The 21749-nt window shown below is 34.6% G+C and overlaps 2 protein-coding genes and 1 long non-coding RNA gene across 5 annotated transcripts in view; 2 read left to right on the forward strand and 1 right to left on the reverse strand.

Moving 5' to 3' along the window:
- Nucleotides 1-366: 366 nt before the first annotated feature.
- On the reverse strand, nucleotides 367-5184 carry LOC119082318 (prothymosin alpha). Its single transcript, XM_037191820.1, has 3 exons — nucleotides 4851-5184; nucleotides 3311-3510; nucleotides 367-1551 (listed from the first exon to the last, which is right to left on the reverse strand). Exons 1-3 carry the CDS (start codon nucleotides 4871-4873, stop codon nucleotides 1409-1411), a joined length of 366 nt encoding a protein of 121 aa, XP_037047715.1. The 5' UTR covers nucleotides 4874-5184; the 3' UTR covers nucleotides 367-1408.
- On the forward strand, nucleotides 1513-21474 carry LOC119082319. Of its 2 annotated transcripts, XR_005088619.1 has the most exons (6): nucleotides 1513-1593; nucleotides 1657-1924; nucleotides 2021-2078; nucleotides 2191-2295; nucleotides 7119-7128; nucleotides 21461-21474. It is a non-coding gene; the product is annotated as an uncharacterized LOC119082319 (long non-coding RNA). The 2 variants fall into 2 exon arrangements; XR_005088618.1 differs by lacking the exons at nucleotides 7119-7128; nucleotides 21461-21474 and adding an exon at nucleotides 2366-2815.
- The window catches only part of LOC119082316 (cAMP-dependent protein kinase catalytic subunit 1), a 69780-nt gene continuing 59115 nt past the window's right edge, over nucleotides 11085-21749 (forward strand). The window contains exons 1-2 of one of the 2 annotated variants that reach the window (XM_037191817.1): nucleotides 11085-11717; nucleotides 11966-13929. In XM_037191817.1, the coding sequence (XP_037047712.1) occupies nucleotides 12046-13107 (1062 nt within the window). In that variant the 5' untranslated portion in view covers nucleotides 11085-11717; nucleotides 11966-12045 and the 3' untranslated portion in view covers nucleotides 13108-13929. Of the gene's footprint in view, nucleotides 13930-21749 lie in introns of both variants that reach the window. The other variant, XM_037191818.1, reaches the window with a different exon arrangement.

Below are 21749 nucleotides of genomic sequence, written 5' to 3' on the forward strand. Positions count from 1 at the left end.
GCCGGACAGAGTTTTTGATGTTGTCGAATAAGAAAAACAATATTGGAAGCAAATTCATTTCCATCAAACTTGTCCAATTCCAATGTAATGGTTGATTATGTTATCAATCACAGAAGATCGGAGCATAAATCTATCTGGAGAAACGGTGCCACACGTATATCGATGTGCAACTTGACGTTACTTTTTCTTTCTCGCAAAACAAATTAGAAAAATGAAAAACCAATTCGTGTGTAAACTGTCGTATGGGTTCAAATTTTGTTTTTTCTTTTCATTTATTTGGCACGGGCAATATAAACGATTTATATGCCATCGTGAGTGTGTATCGTGCAAGTGTGTAAGTATTCTTCTCTTCTTCTTTTATATTTGTTTATGCAAACTTTCTACAGTTCTCTTTTTGTTTTCGAGTTTGCAATATATTTCCTTAATACAAAATTAATCAAAATAATTACAAACGAAGAAAAAACTAAAAAAAATAATAATTTAACATTCTAAGATTAGTAAAATTGATTAAGGGGATGAGTTGTGTGTGTCGGGGGTGTGTGGTTTTTAGAGAGGGAGAACGATTTTATCCTATGAACTAACTTCAAATATTTTTTTTTTGATAATTTTTCTTTATCATCTTTTCCAATATTGTAAAAGTACTAACGAAATGTCCATTACCACTTTGCATAATTCATCTGATATTCAAAAATAAAATTAAAAAAACAAAAATTTTCGTGTTGAGATTTGTAATTGTTTTATTAAAACGTAAAATCCAATAAATTTTCACTTTATCAAATTTTGTAATTGGTGGTGGTTTTTCCTTGTTTGTTTTCCATTTTTTATGTACTTTTTCTTGTTTGTTTCATTAAACTAAAAATATGTTTTTTTTTTCATTTTCAGTTTTGTTAGGAATGTATATCCAATTAAGTATCTCTCTTTCGTTAGTTAAATAATTAAAATACTCGAAAAAAACTGAATCCGTAAAGTTAAGAAAATTCAGAAAAAAAGAGACAAGTCAATTCGATTTTGTATCTTTTATTATTTATGCTATTCTTTGTCAAAGAAAAAAATCAATCATCTACTGTCCCATATGTCAAATTGAAAATCTGAACGATTTTCTGAACGATTACATTTTAACCGACAATAATATTATTTTCATCAAGAAATTTATCATAAATGTAAATGTCAAATTAGTATTCACAAAATTACATTCCTCTTATTGTTAGTTTATGATTTTTTTTTAAAGAATATTATCATCTTTTCTAAACTTTACACATAATTTTTTTTTTCAATTTACTTTAGGTATGTTTAACAAACTAAAAAAAAGTCAAATGTAAGATGATATTTGATAAGTCATATGACAACTTTGTTTTTTGGGATGATGGGATGTGTGTGTGTGTGTATTGAATTTATAAGGATGAAATTTTTAAGCGGTCGCCTCAGCTTCAACTGTGGCTATGGTTTCTTCCGATAGTTTCGATTTTTTTTCAGGTGTTTCTGCAGTTTCTTCTGCAGCGTCGGCACTATCACTTTCAACTTTTCGCTTTACAGCTTCGGTGGCTGGAGCTTCTGCAATGAAGAACAAAAACAAATGATTAAAAACATTGCGCTGTGGGTAATTCCATTTGTACAACTCAATTACAACTTAACAACTTATTTTAAGTACAACATCAGTCTAACTACATGTGAAACAGTCTGGCTACAAGTACAATGGTCTGACCTTGGAACAGAAACTTTTTGCAATTCAAAGAGCAACAGAAACATTTGGAGTTTAGACAGTAAAATTAAAAGAATAAAAGGCTGGGAACACAGTTTTTGGCGCCAAGGGCAATTTTGAAATTTGCGCCACAAATATTCATTCTGTGCGCAAAAAAAAAACTTTTTTGTAAACTCCGACGTTAATTCATTCGGGAGCTACGAGAACTTGCATCACATGGAAAAGGTAAAGGTCAAACGATCTCGTAACATCATCCTTTCCTTTAAAAAAAATCTACGCAAAAAGTTTTACCGCACGAGTTTGAACTACTTTTCATTACAGAGCAATAAACAGAGTTTCATCAGGGGAGTGTTATAACAAAAAAAGATGGCAGTCAAAGGTAATAACGGTCTTAGCAGCATCAACTGCAGATATTTGTTCTAAATTGGAAGAAATAACAAAATGAACCAAACAGTCTGTTCGTATTTCAAGAGATTAGATTCTTGTTTCAGAACACGTAAAACATCGTACGATTTCAGTGACGCTGATGAGTCAAAAAATGCGCCAAATCTAACGGTACATGGAAGCATTCATCAAAAATATTCCGTAGATCGATGGTAAGAAATAAAAACTAAATTTCGTCATTGTGACCGAGTAGAAAACATTTTATACCCGTTTTCCAATCAGAAGGACAGCGGAAAATTACAACGACAAAAATAAATAAATTCGTCCATTGAAAATCATCCTCTCTCCCACTTATCCGAATGGTTATACACCGACAGAGAAGAAAACATGTGGTTACATTTCGTTGCCTCTGCTAAATACGTATGCGCAGCGTTCCGACAACAACAACGAAAGGAGAATAATAATAAAAAAAACGAAACCAATAAAAATATGGAGAACGCAACAAACAACAGACCAACGGCAGCATATATTATTCATTTGTTTTATGTAAAAAAAATCCAAAAATAAAACAAATTTTTCTTTTGAACGTTACACCACATGTTGTGCGGCAAATGAAGTCAAGATGAAGAGCAACCGGAGTAACGAAATTTTTTTCTTCTTCGTTTTCTTTATTATTTTTAGTTATTTACCTATGCAGTGGAAAAGTGATCAAAATAGAGGTACGGTGGTATATATATATTCACCTATCCACAAAGGCATGTAATATTACTTTCTGAACTGAAACAAGTTCAAAGCACTTTGTTTATGTACTCGAATAAAAAATAAACGCCATATACCAATACCTCTTCTGCTTTTATTTTATATTTTTGTTATAAGTTACTAACGTTGAGAAAGAGTTATTGTACCATAGTAGAATGCGCGACAGTTCACATGAGAAAATGTGATACACCAACAAAAGTCGGTATAATACAAACGTTCGAATGAATGGGAAATTGTATACATTGAAAAGTTCTTATAACGAAAGAATCTATTTGAATCTAATCCAAATAAAATGTTACACCGGTTGACTTCGCCTCACTAAAAAGCGCATTCGAAGCGAAAAATGTTTTTTTTTCTTTTTTGTTTAACCTCAAATCATTTTAATTGAGAACAGTAACAAAAAATAACAAAATTTTGTGGTCGCAATTGGAATCGAAATTTTATGTTCGAATGAAAGCAATCTCTTACCTGTTGAATCACCATTTTTGGCTTCTTCTTCGCCATCCTTGGATTCTTCTTCTTCCTCCTCTACGGGAGCTGCTGCTTCCACATCACCATTCTTTGTTGGAGCAGCCTCAACGTGGCCATTTTCTACTGCCTTTTCGTCGGCTTCAACCACTTTCGGGGCATCAGTTTCCTCGACTTCCTTCTCGACTACTGGGATTTCGCTGTTATTTTTTTGGAAAAGAAAAAGAGAAAAAATTTTAATTTAAAGGAATGGAGCGGTAATCAATGTAACTCAAGGTCAAGGACGAATTATTCAGAAAAAATGAGGTGATTAATAGCTGTTTGGTTGGAATTAGAGAGATGCATAGAATTAGAACAAATAATTAAGATGTATTGATCTTTCAATGTCTCTAATATCATCATATTTTAGGCAGCTTGATACAAATATGCACTTGAGATAATTAATAAAATACTGCTAAGAATAGCTTCCATAAAACCGTTACTCGAACAATAGATCGGTTGGCTCAAATGGAAAATGAAAAGTTCTATAACAAAAACTCGATACATATTAATCACACCATCAGCATCTTTTGTCTATATCTCTACCACATTTTATTGGTGTTCAAATTTGAATTTAAAAGAATTTCAATTGCAGAACGCGTAATAATAAACAAGGCAATTCAATTCGAAGGCAATTTTTATCTTTCATCCATTCAAATGGACTCCAACAAAAAAAAAACGTGTATGTTTAAACGTTTGCTCATCAAATTTACACAAAATTGTTTATACGACGAAGTTGGTGTATTTGTTAAGATCAAATTTTCCATTTGAACGTTACCAGCAGACGTTATGAACAAAAAAAATTTTTAGAAATGATGTCAAATTTTTACTGTTTGCAAAGCGACCGTAATCAACCTTTTATAAATTCTAAAACGTTCTCAACGCAAAAAATATTTCAAAATCGAAACAGCTACTCAACGCGCAGTTCGAAAATGATGCCATGTTACCAGTGGCGCACTCATCAAGCGAAATGGCAATTGCATGAACTTGTAAGAATTGAATTTTTTTTTTTCGATCACCGCAATTTTTTTTTATGATTAACAATTTAAACAATTTACACCTCACAGAAAAATTATGTTCTGCGGTTACATTTTCTCGCAATATTACGAACTATGTTAATATGACAATGATTTTAATGAGACACAATCAATACGCGTGAATAATGGTGTCGCCATTTTATTCCAAGAAGAAAAAACGGTCAACGTGAATATCTTAACCATTTCAAAATCATTTCAACTAAGAACTTTTTTGAACATTTTTTCGTTTCACTGGAAAACCAACGTTATTACGAACAAATTGCGCATTATTTCACATCGTATTTTCGTGTATTTTAACGGAAAGGCTTGTGATCAAACAAAATATAAAGCGACGCCATATTGCCGCCAAAAAAAAACACAAAAGAATACACCGCTTCAACGGAAAAATCCCATTTCCAATGACGAATTTCACAATTTATGCAACAAAATTTTGATGAAATGAACAAATATAAACGATTACTCACGCATTTTCAACAACGTCAGCCATTTTCACTTATTTGGAATATTTAGATTTCGTACTAACGAATTATCACGGTTTGTAGACGTTTGGAACGAGCTGTTGACTTTTCAGAAGTTGTCGGTTAAATGAGGACGGATGGGTGATAGCTCGATAAAATTGACTCGTTTCTGACGAACGGATATGTGTTGGTGCACGTTTGCGTAATGCGTGTGTGAATGAGGTCGACAGAAGATGGTGTGTACCGGCAATGGAAGAAGGAGATGAAAATATTTTTCTTCGTTTAGTGTGATGTTTGTGGTGGTATGGTGTGGTGGCTATATGATCGCCAATGAGTTTGTATTGCGCAAATTCATGAAATTGAGAGAAATTTAGGCCGGTGTTGAGGGTGTTGAGGCAACTTATGGAATGAATACCGCTGTAAATGGTATGTGTGAGTAGTACCAAATGTTAGAAATTTTTATTTTTATTGGGTTGGCGTCTCTTGTATACCATACTGTGTTTCGTATTCGTATAAGAGTTATTGCGATTCGAAAATATTATTAGGATAATTTGTCGGCATTAACGAATGACGATTTTTTTTAATTATTTGAATTTCGTGACTTTATGATATGGGTCAGATTTGTATCGAGCTAATTGCCACATTCGTACCTTTTCAGATCGACCTGAAAGTGGTAATTTAAATGGACCTACAGTGACCATTGATATGGGCATCACGTAAATTTATTTTGCGACTCCAATGTCCAATGAATGCAATTAGAAATCGAATAAAAACTAACAACGAGTGGTTTATTTTTAGTTCTAGTTCTGTGTATGTTGGTCGAATGCTTAAGTTTTATTTGGAAATTTTTAAGAAACTAGTTCCAGTATACTTAGCTAATCCGAGGATACTTTTTAAGGTTTCAGGAAAGAGCAATTTATGGGGGAAGGTTGCCAAGTGAATAGAACTAAGAAAATTTCTAACAATTCTAACATCGGGAAATTGAAAGTCTATAGAATTTCCAAAAAAGTTAAGTTTTGATTTTAAATGATTGAATTAAAGTTACAAAGTCAATTGTTACTTTCTAAATAACATTGCGGATCATCGTCACTTTAAGTTTCAACAGTTGGTTTACGAGTAATCAGAAAAATCTGGAAGCCTGTGTATCAATTTAGTGTGCTACCAATACCCCCTAGAGGGTATTGGTGCTGGTAATCTGCTAAAACCAACATCAACATAGTTAACGACATCAAAATTAGACCATCGGATTTTTTTTTGAGGATGCATTAATGCATTTTAACTGTAATTATATATACTGCTGCGTTACCCATTTGTACTTGTTACCGATTAAAAAAAAACGTTCAGCTGAATATAGATTTTTTTTAGAATACTTAGAAACAGCGAAGCGTGAACTTTGGCGAGCAACACCAGATTCCTCCTGGAATTGGTTAATTAAAATTACGGGTGACGAAAGAAACCCGAAAAACTTCTTTTCTGTCTGAACAAGACGATCCGGACTCTATCTAGCAAACAATCGTCGTTTTAACCTTTTCTGCACTGAAATTTTGAACACTATCGACATCAGAAAAAAAACACAAATTCTAAACTTTATTTCATTTTTGCACACCAAAGTGGTAACAAAATACATAATATTTTCAACACAAAATGGGCATCACTTCACCATACTTCATAGTCGTTTATTTTTAAAAACTTGCTATGAAAACGTACACTGCTGTACGTTTTTACAACACCAATTTTCCTAGTTTGTATGGATGCGGCAAAAGTAATTATTTCCATGAGCCAAGTATTTAAGCAACGAAGTTTCAGGGATGTTTCTGACTCACTTTTCTCACTTTTTCCCTAGTGGTGTGTGTGATGTAATTTTCAATGAATTTCGGTCATAATTGCTCTAGGTAGTCTACCTCTATGCCTTTTCCAACTATTTAGCAAATCTGGAAAAGTGAGCAACTTTTTGCACGCAAAACCGAATATTTCAACTGAAAACTCATTTTTTTCTGAAGTCAGATTCTTTTCTTCACAATTTTGCCTGGGCGATCTTCATTGATAAAACTTTTGAAAACCATCTGCCGAAGTTGGATCCATTTTCAATAGTCAATTTTATGAGCCTATGAATGAACTGTAGAATCCCAAACCCGCTCTGGAACTAAATTTTTGAAGAATCGAATGATATTCGCGCCAGACATTTTTTGTGCAACAAAATTTCTCTGGCCTTACAACAGGGTAATGCTACCAGCATTCTTGGAACACGCCCATCCAATAATCAGCTAGATGAAGTTTACAAATTGTAAAACATGTAAATATTCATCACATGTGAAATGGTCATGTATTTTCAGTGAAAATAAAGAAAATTACTAAAAAGAAATTTGCTTCCTACTGCTACGGCAGACTGTTTTTCAAAATATTTCTTCTATTTTTTTTTCTAAATCGTTGAAGTAAGAACCAAATATCTTACGGTGAGCGAGGAGAAACCGAACTTCCCAATTTTAAAAAGCTGCGAAAAGCTCGTAATCGTAACCTTAAGTATTTTCGTGAATTTTTAACACCAGTACATAAGGTCAATTCTTTTTCAGACGATCTCAAACAGGTCTTTGAAAGTTATTTAAATTTAAACCTCAGACTGAAGATCGCAGGTGGTACTCTAAGCGAGGAAAGAGTACACAGTTTTAGACTGATATTACTTCGTTACGTCCGTTACATGGCAAGCACTAGCGGAGACATCACCCTCCTTTCATTTACCTTTGGTAGAAATAGAAGGAAATAGACGTTCAGAATGAGAGATAGATGCCAAATTAGTAGAGGCAATTTCGACAGGTTCGACGTAAAACACATTTCTAAGCAAAAAAAAATGATCTATGGTACTTTTTCCCGAAATTATTCACTTTTTGGTCCAAAAATCAACTAACTACGTAACTATTTGCGTAAAAAAGCCAACTTTTTCATTTTTTGGGCCAAAAATTTGAGAAGCATCCCTGAAGTTTGGAAAGTGTTATTTTAACAATTGTAGAGCACTTTCCGCGGGGAGGACACATACATCTAAAGACAAAAAAGATCCTAAAATTACCCTGCATGTAACGGATTTCTTCAGTGGAGGGTAAACATACATGTAATAGTGAACTTCCGAATGGGGCTTACAATACGATTTTTTTTCTATGTCACACATGTGTCAAATTCGAGGCCAAATTAACTTTTTATTGGCTCATACAAAGTATATGAACATACTGAAGGTAATGCAAATGCTCAGCGGATCACAAATTTTACGGAACCCAAGTTTCGGTTGAATATAAGACTTCTTATGCAGGCCTCTCACTCTAATTTCGGACTCCTTATTAAGGAATTAAGGAGGTTTTAGCACAAAAATAAGGAGAAATAAGGAAATCGTTAGTTGAAATTAAGGAAAAATAAGGAGAAAAGTTAGTTCAAATTTTTCAACTTAAAACTTTCGAAATTTTACAAATTTAACGATTGGTCATGAACTGAAAGTGTCTGTTCGAAAAGTACAAAATCGATTTTACATGTATTTTGGAGTTGACCGAGTTTACTCGACTTCGAGCAACGAAAATTGATATTTACCGAACCGAATAGGGTGCGTATGGTCTCCTTCAATAGACTATAGACTAAAGATTGCAAAGATTGCACATAGTAATTTGATTAGCAGAGGTTTTAGGCTCGAACTGTTTCACGGGGGTGCATAAAGTTCATATTTTTTTCCCTATTTTTTCCGAATCAATCAGTCATCTTTACAGAAAACTTTCAGCGGATTATTATCTAAGAAATCCTGGTGAAAGCTTAATTATAGTGCCTACTGAATTTTGCAATAGAACAGTCATGGGGTTTTATTTTCATAAGATGTTATTGTCCACTTTTTTTGTCATGGGTAAGTTTCGCAGAACTCTTTTATTGCAATTCTCCAATTTCGATTGAAAATCGACCTTATTTTCGAATATAACTTCCTAAGATCAATCAGAACTAGCCGGTGACCATAACCAAAATTTGTGTCTATTAATGTCCCACTTTCTAACCTAATAACAATTAAATTCATTGCCTCTTGCTTCAGTTATATCGAAAAAACCGTTTTGCAACCACCGTTTTGCGGGAATACCGTTTACTTTGACATCTATAAGTCCGAAAATAAGCAATTTAAAGAAAATGTGAAACATACGTGTCTTTTAGAATTGAAAGGCAAATAAAATGAGCCATAAGTCATTCCATTAAAAAAACCTTTGTCTTCCAACGTGCTAATTTTTTCGCGATATCGCTCTTAAAGGTGATGTTAATGGTAAATAAAATAGTTCAACTCGATAGGTGCCACCTCTTAGGTCGTGCTAACTATCGAAGGAAACCACAAAAATATATGGTATAAGTCCAGTAAATCAATCATATTGGAACGACAATGCGCCACCACTTCGTTTTCTATTAGAGTTCTTTGTGTTGCATAATAAAAGTAATTTGGAAACGCCGCGCATCGAATTTTTAATTTTTCGTCGGTGAAATTTGCGAAAAATAAGGATTTTATAACAAAATAAGGAGGAATAAGGAGGGTTTCATAAAAATAAGGAAAAATAAGGAAATAAGGAGGTGTGAGAGGCCTGTTCTTAAGTTGCTTTTGTGATGTTTGTAAAAATTATATTCACCCGAAAGTAGGGTTCCGTGAGTTTTTACAAAGTATATAAACACTGAAGGTAATGCACAGACCCTCAACGGATCAGAGAAATTACGGATCCAAACTTTCAGGTGAATTCATTTTCGTATGTTGTCTAACTTAGACTTGTGCAACATGACGGCCCTAAATACTTCCAATTCACCACTAAATACAACTTGACGCAAACGAATTTTATATGTGTGCAACATAACGCCGCTAAATCGTTCCAGATTCACCATTAGATGCAACTTGACGCAAACGAATTCAATAGGTGTGTAACATGACGGAGCTAAAATTCACCTGAAAGTTTGGATCCGTGTGTAACTGCGGATTTGCATTACCTTCAGTGTTGATATGGATTGGATTGGATGGGAAGGGGGTTAGCCCAGCACCTAAGCCTCTAGTGGGCCTGTTGTGCTATTGCACAAGTCACTTGATCATATGAATTGTGATTTTTCATCATATCTCTCCGGACTCAGATAGTTCAGTGTTGATATACTTTGAGTTGTTGTGGATTTGCATTACCTTCAGTTTGTTTATATACTTTGGGCTCATAGGGCAATGGGTTTATTCTCTGTAAAAAGCTCAACGGATCTAATTTTCAATTTTCTAATGTCTCTATTGACGCTTAACGAAAATAAGACAATGAAATACAATTCAAATAGATCTCTTACATCTTTGTAAAATATTGTTTGGAAAAGTAAAAAATTCAATTTTAAAGACTCGCGGAATTTTGAAAACCGACACATTTTCTGTTTTGTGGTTTATTGGTCTTTTGTGAATTTTGCATGTATTTTTATATGGAGAAATCAGAAACTCAAGTAAAACACATGAACAGAAAATGTGTCGGTTTTCAAAATTCCGTGCTTGTAGATTGTTCATTAAATAAATTTCATTTGGCAAGTTCACTTCTTGGTTTGAATTTCGCGCGATTTTAATTGATTTATTTTAACGAAAGCAAGTTCAATACGTTAAAGAGCTTTTCATCGGGGCAACTGTGGAATGACACTTTGAACGAACTGCAATAAAACGTAGATTTTCGTTTTTATTTTGTCAAGTTGAATTTACATGTAGACACTGGTTGTAACCATTTAAATTATCGCTTGAGTTGACCGATTACCAGCTGGTCTACCGGCCAGTTTAAAAAATATTTTAAATTAATTAATTCTGATCTTATTTAAAAAAAAAAACTTGATGCGAATAGAACAATTCTTATGATCTGGAATTACCAATCACACCTATTCGAAAAACTTACATTTGCATTTAACATATTTGTCGATTTATTTGAGTGGGTTTTCGGTAGGTAATCAAAATTCCAGATTACAGGAATTATTCTACTCGTTCCATTTTTTTAAATAAAAAAAATCGGATTATAATCAATTAATTTGGAGAACTATTTATATTCGACAATAATTATAGCACTGTAATGTATACCACCCGCCACCAGTTCAGAAACATTTCAGTGCATTTAATGGTATTGTCGGTAATGATCTAAAAAGTATTACCGGTATTATACAGTTTGTATATGGAATTTCAACCTAACAAAAACGAAAAAGTCTACTAGTCGTTATACCAATGTCAACATTTGGAACGTATGAAACAGACTCATTCGGTTGTGCGCTGTGCGAGAATTCGATTGAAAAAAAAAAACCCATCAAAAGCAAGTATAGAGTGTCACCAAGGCATTCGTGAATAAAATTCTGTCGTAACATTTTGTATTCAGTTTTTGTGTTCTCATCCAGTTTAATGGAATTGGCTGGCTATTTTTCTAAAGGAAGCGGAGGAATTCATTTTTTGATTTAGAATTTTTTCATTTTTGATGATATAAATTCGACGACAGAAAAGTAACAATTTTCGTAAAAGTTGGAAAAGAAGGAAAATTTGTGCCGAATGAAAAGTGTTGAAAGTTGGACACATACAAAATGTCTAAAAAAATGAACGAAAAGTGTTGAACCATTTGGGAGTGAATAGTTTAATGCGGGGCTAAACGAGAAGGAGCTGTTTGTGATTTTAATTTATTGCTAATTTATTTCGTAACATTTAAAAGTTGATTTCGGTAGTAGCGCGGACATTATATATTTTTGCTGAAGGGAAATACCTGAAAAAAAAAAAGATTGTGAAGTGGAATTTCTATTAAACGTCAAGTTCGGGGGTGATCGATAAACATAAGAAAAAAGTTAAATTTTCCGAAAAAATTGTGTGTGACAGTTTTTCTGTTCAATCTAGGGCAAGGTGTGAGTGTTTTTATTGTTTTTAATTTGTTTATTTAGTGTGTGGCAAGAGAGTCTCTATTTTATTTTCGATTAATTTTCTGTTTTGTTTTTGATTTTACTTCCTCATTTTTACTTCTTGATTTTTTTCCTCATCGGCGATTTACGTGATAAATATACACAACAATTGCAAGGCCGGGAAAAAAATCAACACAATCGAGTAAAAGCAATTTTTTTCCAATAACCAAAACAAAAACAAAAAAATCAAATAGAGAACATAATCCCACACACCGAAAGCAAAAGCAAAAAAGTGTAATACACGCTGGACTCGAAAAAGGACAGTCGGTTAACAATGGGTAACAACGCGACCTCGGCAAATAAGAAAGTCGACGCAGCCGAGAGCGTAAAGGAGTTCCTCGAACAGGCGAAAGAGGAATTCGAAGATAAATGGAAACGCAATCCGACCAACACTGCGGCCCTCGATGATTTCGAGCGCATCAAAACGCTCGGCACCGGTTCGTTCGGCCGCGTTATGATCGTTCAACATAAACCAACAAAAGACTATTATGCCATGAAAATTTTGGACAAGCAGAAGGTGGTCAAACTAAAACAGGTCGAACATACATTGAACGAGAAACGGATCCTGCAAGCCATCTCGTTTCCATTTTTAGTCAGCCTCAAATACCATTTTAAGGATAATTCAAATTTGTACATGGTATTGGAGTATGTGCCAGGCGGCGAAATGTTTTCGCATCTACGGAAAGTGGGCCGTTTCTCGGAACCGCATTCACGTTTCTATGCTGCACAAATTGTTTTAGCATTTGAATATTTGCACTACTTAGATCTTATTTATCGAGACTTGAAACCGGAAAATCTTCTGATCGATTCTCAGGGCTATTTAAAAGTCACAGACTTTGGCTTCGCCAAACGTGTCAAAGGTCGTACATGGACCCTGTGCGGGACACCCGAATATTTAGCGCCTGAAATCATTTTAAGCAAAGGTTACAACAAAGCCGTCGATTGGTGGGCATTGGGCGTTTTAGTATATGAAATGGCAGCTGGTTATCCGCCATTTTTCGCCGATCAACCGATCCAAATTTATGAAAAAATTGTGTCCGGCAAAGTACGGTTCCCGTCACACTTCGGTTCGGATTTGAAAGATTTACTGCGAAATTTGCTGCAAGTCGATTTAACGAAACGTTACGGCAATTTGAAGGCGGGCGTCAATGACATCAAAGGTCATAAATGGTTTGCTTCCACCGATTGGATAGCTGTGTTCCAGAAAAAAATCGAAGCGCCTTTCATACCACGCTGCAAAGGACCGGGTGATACTAGCAACTTTGACGATTACGAAGAGGAGGCACTGAGGATTTCTAGTACCGAAAAATGCGCCAAGGAATTTGCTGAATTTTAAACAGAAAAAAAACAAAAAGAAATTTTTGGATTAATTTAGAATTGATTTTGAAATGTGCAATGTGTATTTGGGAAAACTGGTAGGAGCTACGGAAGTCAAATGTAATAACCAAACCAACCAAATAATTTCATTAATTTTTTTAGTTTTTCGAGTTTTTGTTGTTAAATTTTTAAGTTTTTCCTTTTCTGTTTTTAAAATGGGAAAAAAATTATTAAAAAAAACTTGTGAGCTTAGACCTTTAAAAGAAAATTTCGTTGTTGTCGCTGTACAATCGTGTGAACTGATTATTGCCACATCACCCAACTTAAATAAGTAAAAAAGTTAAAAAAAAATGTGAACTTGTAGAACTAGTAGAACTGTGTGTTTATAATGGTTTAAATAAGACACAAGACAACCAGTCATAAGATTTAAGTCAAGTAAAAAAAATATTGTGAGTTTGTGTAAGTGAAACAGTCCTTCATAATTAAATTTTTTTGTATCGAAGCATAAGATCATTTAACCAAAACCAAAAAACAAACAGAAATTGAATGAGCCACATAATAAAACCTAAGACCAAATGGATTAAACTGAAAAGAAAAACAAACAAAAACACTTTGACATTCGTGTTTTCTCGTAGCAAGAAAAGTGTTGCATTTATATTGAGAGCAACATCAATTTCAATCAACTGACAATGGATTAATCGTCTTTATAAGCTGTCACCTATCACCACACCACATCCCAACAACAAAATTACACACACGTTAGCGATACATACATAAAAAGTATTATCACCGTACGTACCATTAAATAGAGGATGCACTTTATACCAGATAGAGCATACAGGTGAGTTTTACAATTTTAAATTTTCGCATTTTTCGTTTTTCATTTTGTCTCTTCGTCTCGTTCTCTCGTAGCGATTTTTTTTATTATTATTTTAAAATGAAAATCCATTTGCATAGCTTTTCAATAATTTACGATATGAATTGCAGGCGAGGTGTTAATTAAATTGTGAATAAAACAGAGAGACTGGGCCACATTTTTAGCTGAGTTCCTATACGTATTTTGTCGAGGTTTTTGCGTGAATAATTCATTACGTTATTGATATTGTTCTCGATGAAATGGGACAACATTTTCTCGGTTCGGTTCGACCAAACAAAAATAAATTTGGAATTTTCATGTAAAAAAAACAACTCTTAAGCCATGCTCAAATGACACTACAAGCATGAGTTCATTGCACTTCGGTTACCAACTTTCGACAGTTAGAAACATTCAATGACGTTGATCTACGTAAGGTGAACTTTTACAAGCAGTTCGAGACAATATATATAGCATAGGGCAGATAGGGCAAGCAGACTACGTCATCTGAAATTTAAATCTGCTACAATGTTTGGTGCTGTGTAACACCGGAAGTTTTCTGCGGTGTGCAGGTCCATGATACACTGGGAACATAAATTACGTTCACATTGCTTTCCATTACACTATTCTCCGACTTCTCAACATTCATTTACTGCTAACCTCTCCATAATAAGCATTAGTTTCGAACGGAAATTTTCTTGCTATTCTTTTCATCGTTCTTCCTTCAGTTCACCTCCAGTTGACCTAATTCACCAACACCTTAGGTAAATGTTATTCGTACAGGCAGGAAATGAGACTTGTTCACTGTGGAGTGGACGTAGAAACTGCAGAATAATTTTATTATGAAAGGGAATTTGTACGCGGGGGATATTTTCGATATCATTTTTCACTTCATAACCTTTCTTGTTTCTAATAATAATAATAATAAGCTCCTGACCTATACCACAGGGGTAACTTAGAACAAATTTTATTGTTGGTGCTGCTTACTTACTACATTTTTGATTTTTGTATCAGCCCTGTTCAAGTTTTTTAATTTTTCAATGAATCGAAATTTAGGCAACATCGACTTCTGTTATAAAATACTTCAATTCACATTGACCATTGCCGAAAATCTGGGCTATTACATGGTATTTTATGACAATTTCTATGAAACAGTATACATTGTCAACACTTCTTTCTGCATATCAACTTTGCTTAACCTGAGACGAAAAGCTCAGGGGCGCAGATTACTTACTTAGCAGCCTTTGTCAACCCAAGCGGGTTTTGGCTGACTCTACTAACTTCCTCCACTCGTTCCTGGGGCGCAGATTGCAAGAACCGAATTCCTTTCTTTCTGCATACCAACTTTCCTTAACCTGAAATGGTCAGGGGCGCAGATTGCAAGAACCGAATTCCTTTCACATCCTCCGACTTTCAAAGAAAGACTCTTCGGAACGACATCGCAATAGCTCTTCCTTTGCCCATCACGTAAAGAGACGAAAAAGAAAGAAAAGCTGTTTCGACCTTTCATGAAAGCGTTGTAGCAATTTAACATTAGAAAATATTTTCGTTGTTGTTGGAGTATATTCGATATTTTTCAATTCGCTTTTTTTGTCAGTAACACACAAATTCAAATTTAAAAATAAGTTCCAAGTTCCAATGGAACTGTTCCATCGAAAAACTTTTTTAATTGGATAAACATGTTTCTCTTTTCAATGTTATTCGGTTTGACGAGTTTTATTTTTCTCTCTCCTATTTTCCAACTGTTCAAATTGCCATAATAATCACAAACTAACGATACATTTTGTGTTGTCTCCTCTTCCCCTTTCCTCGCATTACTAAAGGAAACATAAACATAAAATTTAGTGCCTTTTGTCGAGGGCTTTTGGCTGACCGCATTATTAATGCAAGCCGGATTCTCTGGATTTTTTTTTCATTTTTTTTATTGTTAGTAGTAATGTCATTAAAAGCAAATTGAACACTTGAGTGCATTAATTCACAATTCACATCTTTTATCCAATGCAAATAAACAATTCAATATCCGGGATTGAATTATATTTATATCCAAAAGCACAATATAAATGTAAACAAATTAATGCTACTAAATTGGAACCACTTAAACTCGCACACAATTTCCGTTCTAAACTTTTGATCATCAAACTGTACATATTCGAAATTGTTTGCCTCTCGAATGTATTTTGATGTTGAGAAGAAAAATATTTTCTTCTTCTAAAAGTGTTTTTTGTTTTGTTTCTTCGTTGAAGAGGCAGCAGTAGGCAGTAGCAAAGGAAGAAAAAAAAACTTTTTTCCTCTGTTTATTTTAGTTTCGATCGATATGTATTTGTTATTGAGACATAAGATGTCAACAATGGATGTATGCTAATTAATCATATGCTTTTTAGTTTTTAATTATTTCTTCATTTTCGTTGAAGTCTGTAAAAGCTGTCGATCCAAACTTATATAAAACACACTCCACGTTTCATTAAGGGTGTTCACAGTTGCAAACTTATACTCAAGTATATCCAGTACCAGTATATTAGAGTAGATCGAGTATATTCAGTATAAATCGAATAACGACAACTGTCATCTGAAAAATAATAAAATTTCGAGTCTATGAATTTTAGTCATACAAAATGTTATTGTGTATTGCACGATCCCAGACATCCGGTAAAGTAATTAGTTTTTCAACCACACCAATATCTGCTAAGCGATCAGACTTTAGAGAATATGTGTTCATTTGCATGTTTTTCACATCACGTTTTCAAAGTCTTAATACTGCTCGGCAGATATTACTTTACCGGAGTCCTGAGATGCTGCCCTTCACACTGACCAAATTATTTTTCAGTTGAGAGCTGTCATTATACGACTTAAAATGAGTATTCTCGATATACTCACAAATATTGGATATACTCGAGTATACGTTGGCAATTGTGAATACCCTTATCGTGCTATAAAATGTGTGCGCTCGTCACATGATCATCATGTTAAGTGTGCCGTTTTTGTTTCGCCCAGAGAAGCTTGCCGTTGATTGCATAAGTATTATTACATAATTCATAGATTCTAAAAACAGAGTTTATCTAATCGACGATGCAGAAATCGAGAAACAGCCATTACAATAGTAATGGATTGTTTATAGATGCAACACTATCTCGTGTATCCTGTATAACGTAGACACAGTGTTATTATGCATATGACAGCAATACGATGTTGCCTGAATGCGTAATATTCATTCCATTTCCTTTTTTTTTGAAATTGATGAGTGCTCTACTCTCCTATAAATAAAACTAATCGATCCCAATACACTGATAAAATCCAATATCGTGTGGAATTTTTACAGCTGAATTTATTTCAACATCCACACACATTAGACCCAGTAACGAATGTGTGTATTATGTGTGTATATGGGGGCTAAGTAACTGGGAAACTGTTCATATTCCGACAGAAGGGGAAGAAAATGAAGAGGAAGAAGAAGAAGAAGAAGTAATCGTAAATAATATGCTTTACGATCCCTTCCTTCGTTCAATTTTCTCGTCGAAAATCGATTAAATCTTCTCATTTGGATTTGACCTGATTGACAGTAACAATTTTATTTGAGCAATATTAACTATAAAAACTTCCCAGGCAACAAATTACTCGGAAAGCTGGAAAAATAAACAAATACAGAGATAATGAAAAGAAAATAAAAATAAAATTTTCCTAAGCTTCTCGTGAAGCAATAGATATATCTACCGAATACATGTGACCGAAACAAAATGACAAAACGATACATGGTTTGTACACATAAACAAGAATTTTTTTTTTCTTTATATTTATTTCTATATACATTTTGGTCGACTGATATTGTACGGAATAGGTATAAAGGTAGATAGATGATATATACACACACCGTATCGATATCGTAACAATCAGCAAACATTGAACATTAAGCTACAAGGTCATGTTTTCATACACAAAACGTTATTACACCGCCGGACGAATTCGTTTTTAATTCATGATAGCCTTTATTGTAGTCGCTAAGTGAAACCGAAACTTTAAGAATACAATTTTTGATTATCGTCGTTTTTCGGTTCCATCGCATCATACATAGCTGCTCAATCACATTAAAAGTGCAGTACTGATCGATTGTGCTATACGTAACAAACGATGAAATTAAACTTGATAACTCATGATAACTTGTTCGTTTGCATGTATGGTTGATTCGGTTGTATCGTCCGTTGAAAAAGCACAGAAAATTGTACTCACGTGATCTCGTTTTCAAATTAACATTATTAACATTGGCTTTGATCTGCTCATGCTGCACCATCAGCATCAGCAACTATATAATGTATAAATGCTTCAATTTCTTTGTTGGACTGAAGTTTATGCCATTTTTTCATCCAACCGAAATTTTCAGCGAAATGTTTTTCGTCACTCAGTCTCAAAATTTCGAAAATGATAAAAAAAACATCTATAATTTACACTCATGTTCAAGTCCGGTTGAACGGATAAGTCTTTCTCTGAGCAACAAAACGATTTATTTTCATTTTATTTGCCCGTTACAGTCGGCGACTTTCAAACGAGCCATCAGAACAGTCGGAGCGTTTGCTGCGACTGAGCCCCGTACAAACCCGTATATCTATTGCGTACGTGACCCTAGTGCGTCTGTCACCCTACTTTGACCGTAAGCCTATGCGCCGGTTAAAGTAGTTAAAGTAAAATTATTATGTAATGTGTATATCTTAGAAATTGCGCATAGCGCAATTACGAAGCCCCGTACGACGTTCCTTTCAAATAAAACAAAAATTTCAAATAGCCCTAAAATTTTAATTTATTGAGTATAAATACACATAGGGCCTAGTATCGGCCTCAGTCCGAGGATCCAATTTTTTTTTTCAACTACATTCTATTCGGCCTTTGATTACCTTCCAAATGAAACAAAAAATACGAAAAACGGATGAAATTTGCTCGAGTTATATGTAAAATACACAAAGGGCCCTAGTAGCGGCCTTAGTCCGAGGACCCAAATTTAATTTTTTTTCAACAACATTCTATTCGGCCTTTGATTACCTTCCAAATGAAACAAAAATTACGAAAAACGGATGAAATTTGCTCGAGTTATATGTAAAATACACATAGGGCCCTAGTATCGGCCTCAGTCCGAGGACCCAAATTTAATTTTTTTTTCAACAACATTCTATTCGGTGTTCGATTATCTTTCAAATGAAACAAAAATTACGAAAAACGGATGAAATTTACTCGAGTTGTATGTAAAATACGCATAGGGCCCGAGTAGCGGCCTTAGTCCGAGGACCCAAATTTAATTTTTTTTCAACAACATTCTATTCGGCCTTTGATTACCTTCCAAATGAAACAAAAATTACGAAAAACGGATGAAATTTGCTCGAGTTATATGTAAAATACACATAGGGCCCTAGTAGCGGCCTTAGTCCGAGGACCCAAATTTAATTTTTTTTCAACAACATTCTATTCGGCCTTTGATTACCTTTCAAATGAAACAAAAATTACGAAAAACGGATGAAATTTGCTCGAGTTATATGTAAAATACACATAGGGCCGTAGTAGCGGCCTTAGTCCGAGGACCCAAATTTAATTTTTTTTCAACAACATTCTATTCGGCCTTTGATTACCTTCCGAATGAAACAAAAATTACGAAAAACGGATGAAATTTGCTCGAGTTATATGTAAAATACACATAGGGCCCTAGGAGCGGCCTTAGTCCAAGGACCCAAATTTAATTTTTTTCAACAACATTCTATTCGGTGTTCGATTATCTTTCAAATGAAACAAAAATTACGAAAAACGGATGAAATTTACTTGAGTTCTATGTAATTTACACATAGGGCCCTAGTAGCTTTTCACTTCTAAGGCCCTAACTCACGGTCCACTCACCCGATTTTAAAAAACTTTTTTTCCTGGATTGGTATTGACAATACCTATCATTTGCCGTGTCATTTACATTTCAATCGTTTATTTTGCCATGAATATCACCAAAAGACCTTAAATCACTTAGGTGGCCCTAACTCACGAAGGGCCGACCCGAATATGCCCATCTTCGAACTTAGCCTCACTATTTTGACTATCTTTCAGGGGGAAAAAAAATTTTTGAAATCGGATTTGATTTACTCAAGATATCGACGTGACGGACAGACGGACAGACGGACAGACGGACAGACGGACAGACGGACAGACGGACAGACGGACAGACGGACAGACGGACAGACGGACAGACGGACAGACGGACAGACGGACAGACGGACAGACGGCCCAAATTTTTATTGCGGATTCGTCATCTATAAACATAGGCAAACACTTTGCCCTTACCGTCTGCTTCGAATTCCATCAATTACACACGGCATCGTAATCCTATAAGCCCCTTCGTACTTCGTACGGGGCTAAAAAGTGATGCATTTTGTTTTAGCTGGTTTTTAGCTGATCCAATCATCAAACAAATATGGTTTTACTTCTTTAAACGGTTTTACCATTACCACGCACATGCGTGTACATTGCTTACCTGTATAAACAAACCTTAGCGCATTTGTTTTTGGAGTGAATCAGCTGAAACAAAATGTTACTTCATGTGTAAAACATATATTCTAGTCCTTAATACACAATCTATTACTTCAACATTTTTTACGTTGTGTTATTGAAGCGAACATTATCCAGAGCTCTTCGCTCATTATTGTCGACGTTGTCGATATCAGATGGCCAGCGGTTTCTACGCGGTCAACTCATTCGTTGTCTTTTCGGTAATGACATTGACAGCAATCAATGATTCTCGCTACACATTTACATATATCAACGAACAGCAAATTAAAGGGGATCGTTCACGAAATCCTTCTTCAATACTTTATTGCTCGATTGATTAGCGTCAGCAACTAAAACATCTTTAGATGCCTCGATTTACCTGAAGCCTGATTTGAAATATGTGTGAAAATTTCTACAAATTTCAGGTTTCAAGTCCTCATAGGTTTCAAAAATTCGGGTTCAAGTCAGGTCAGGTTCATACATGACCTGATCAGAAGTTTCAGGTCTTTCGACTGTCGACCTTTTGAGAGGCCTCATGGTCTCTTAAATCCAGCGCCGATTATTAATAATTATAATTTGAAATGGCGAATTTATCTAAATCACCGACATTCCCTCGCTTTTCAGTAATTTTGTCAGTAAATTAGGTAATTTTAGATATTTCATCGATAATTTATAAATAGGACATTCGAGATTTTTAACGCTGCGAATTGGCAACGGACTATTAGAATATCTACGAGCAAGTGTTACATAGAAAGCAAATGAAGGAAAAATCATCCTGGCCAGCCGCGGATTTAAACACGGGACCTCTCGATTATGAGTCGATAGCTCTAGCGCCAAGGCCACGGGTTCAGACAAAATGATATTTACTTATGTCTCTTAGTGTCTATTAAAGACCAACGAAAACGTTTCTCTTCTTAGTGTGGTCGATAACGCAATGAACGTTTACCGAGCGAGTTCCGACAAACGAATGATTGGAGGTTGTTGGGTACATCGAAGAAATAATTTTCTGAAGAAGAGACAAAAAATTCCTCCTCGTCCTTCCCCTCACCACCACTTCAAAGTTTAAATGCAGAGGTGTCTTTGTCGAATTATTGACAGGGCTGTGTGAAACGGAGAGATACGTGTGATAGTTCATTTTAAAGGTAAAGGTTCAAAGTTTTTTTTGGCGCAGTTAGATTTTCCGAATTTTCCAAATCGTTCAAGACTTTTCCGACTTTTCTTCAAATTGATATTTTAAATTTAAGGTTAAAGTTAAATAATTTCTTAAATGTGTTCCGAAGTAAATTTTTTTTTGTAATATTGTT

The sequence above is a fragment of the Bradysia coprophila genome, unplaced genomic scaffold (genome assembly GCF_014529535.1).
Source record: "Bradysia coprophila strain Holo2 unplaced genomic scaffold, BU_Bcop_v1 contig_415, whole genome shotgun sequence".
NCBI classification, from domain to species: Eukaryota; Metazoa; Arthropoda; class Insecta; order Diptera; family Sciaridae; genus Bradysia; species Bradysia coprophila.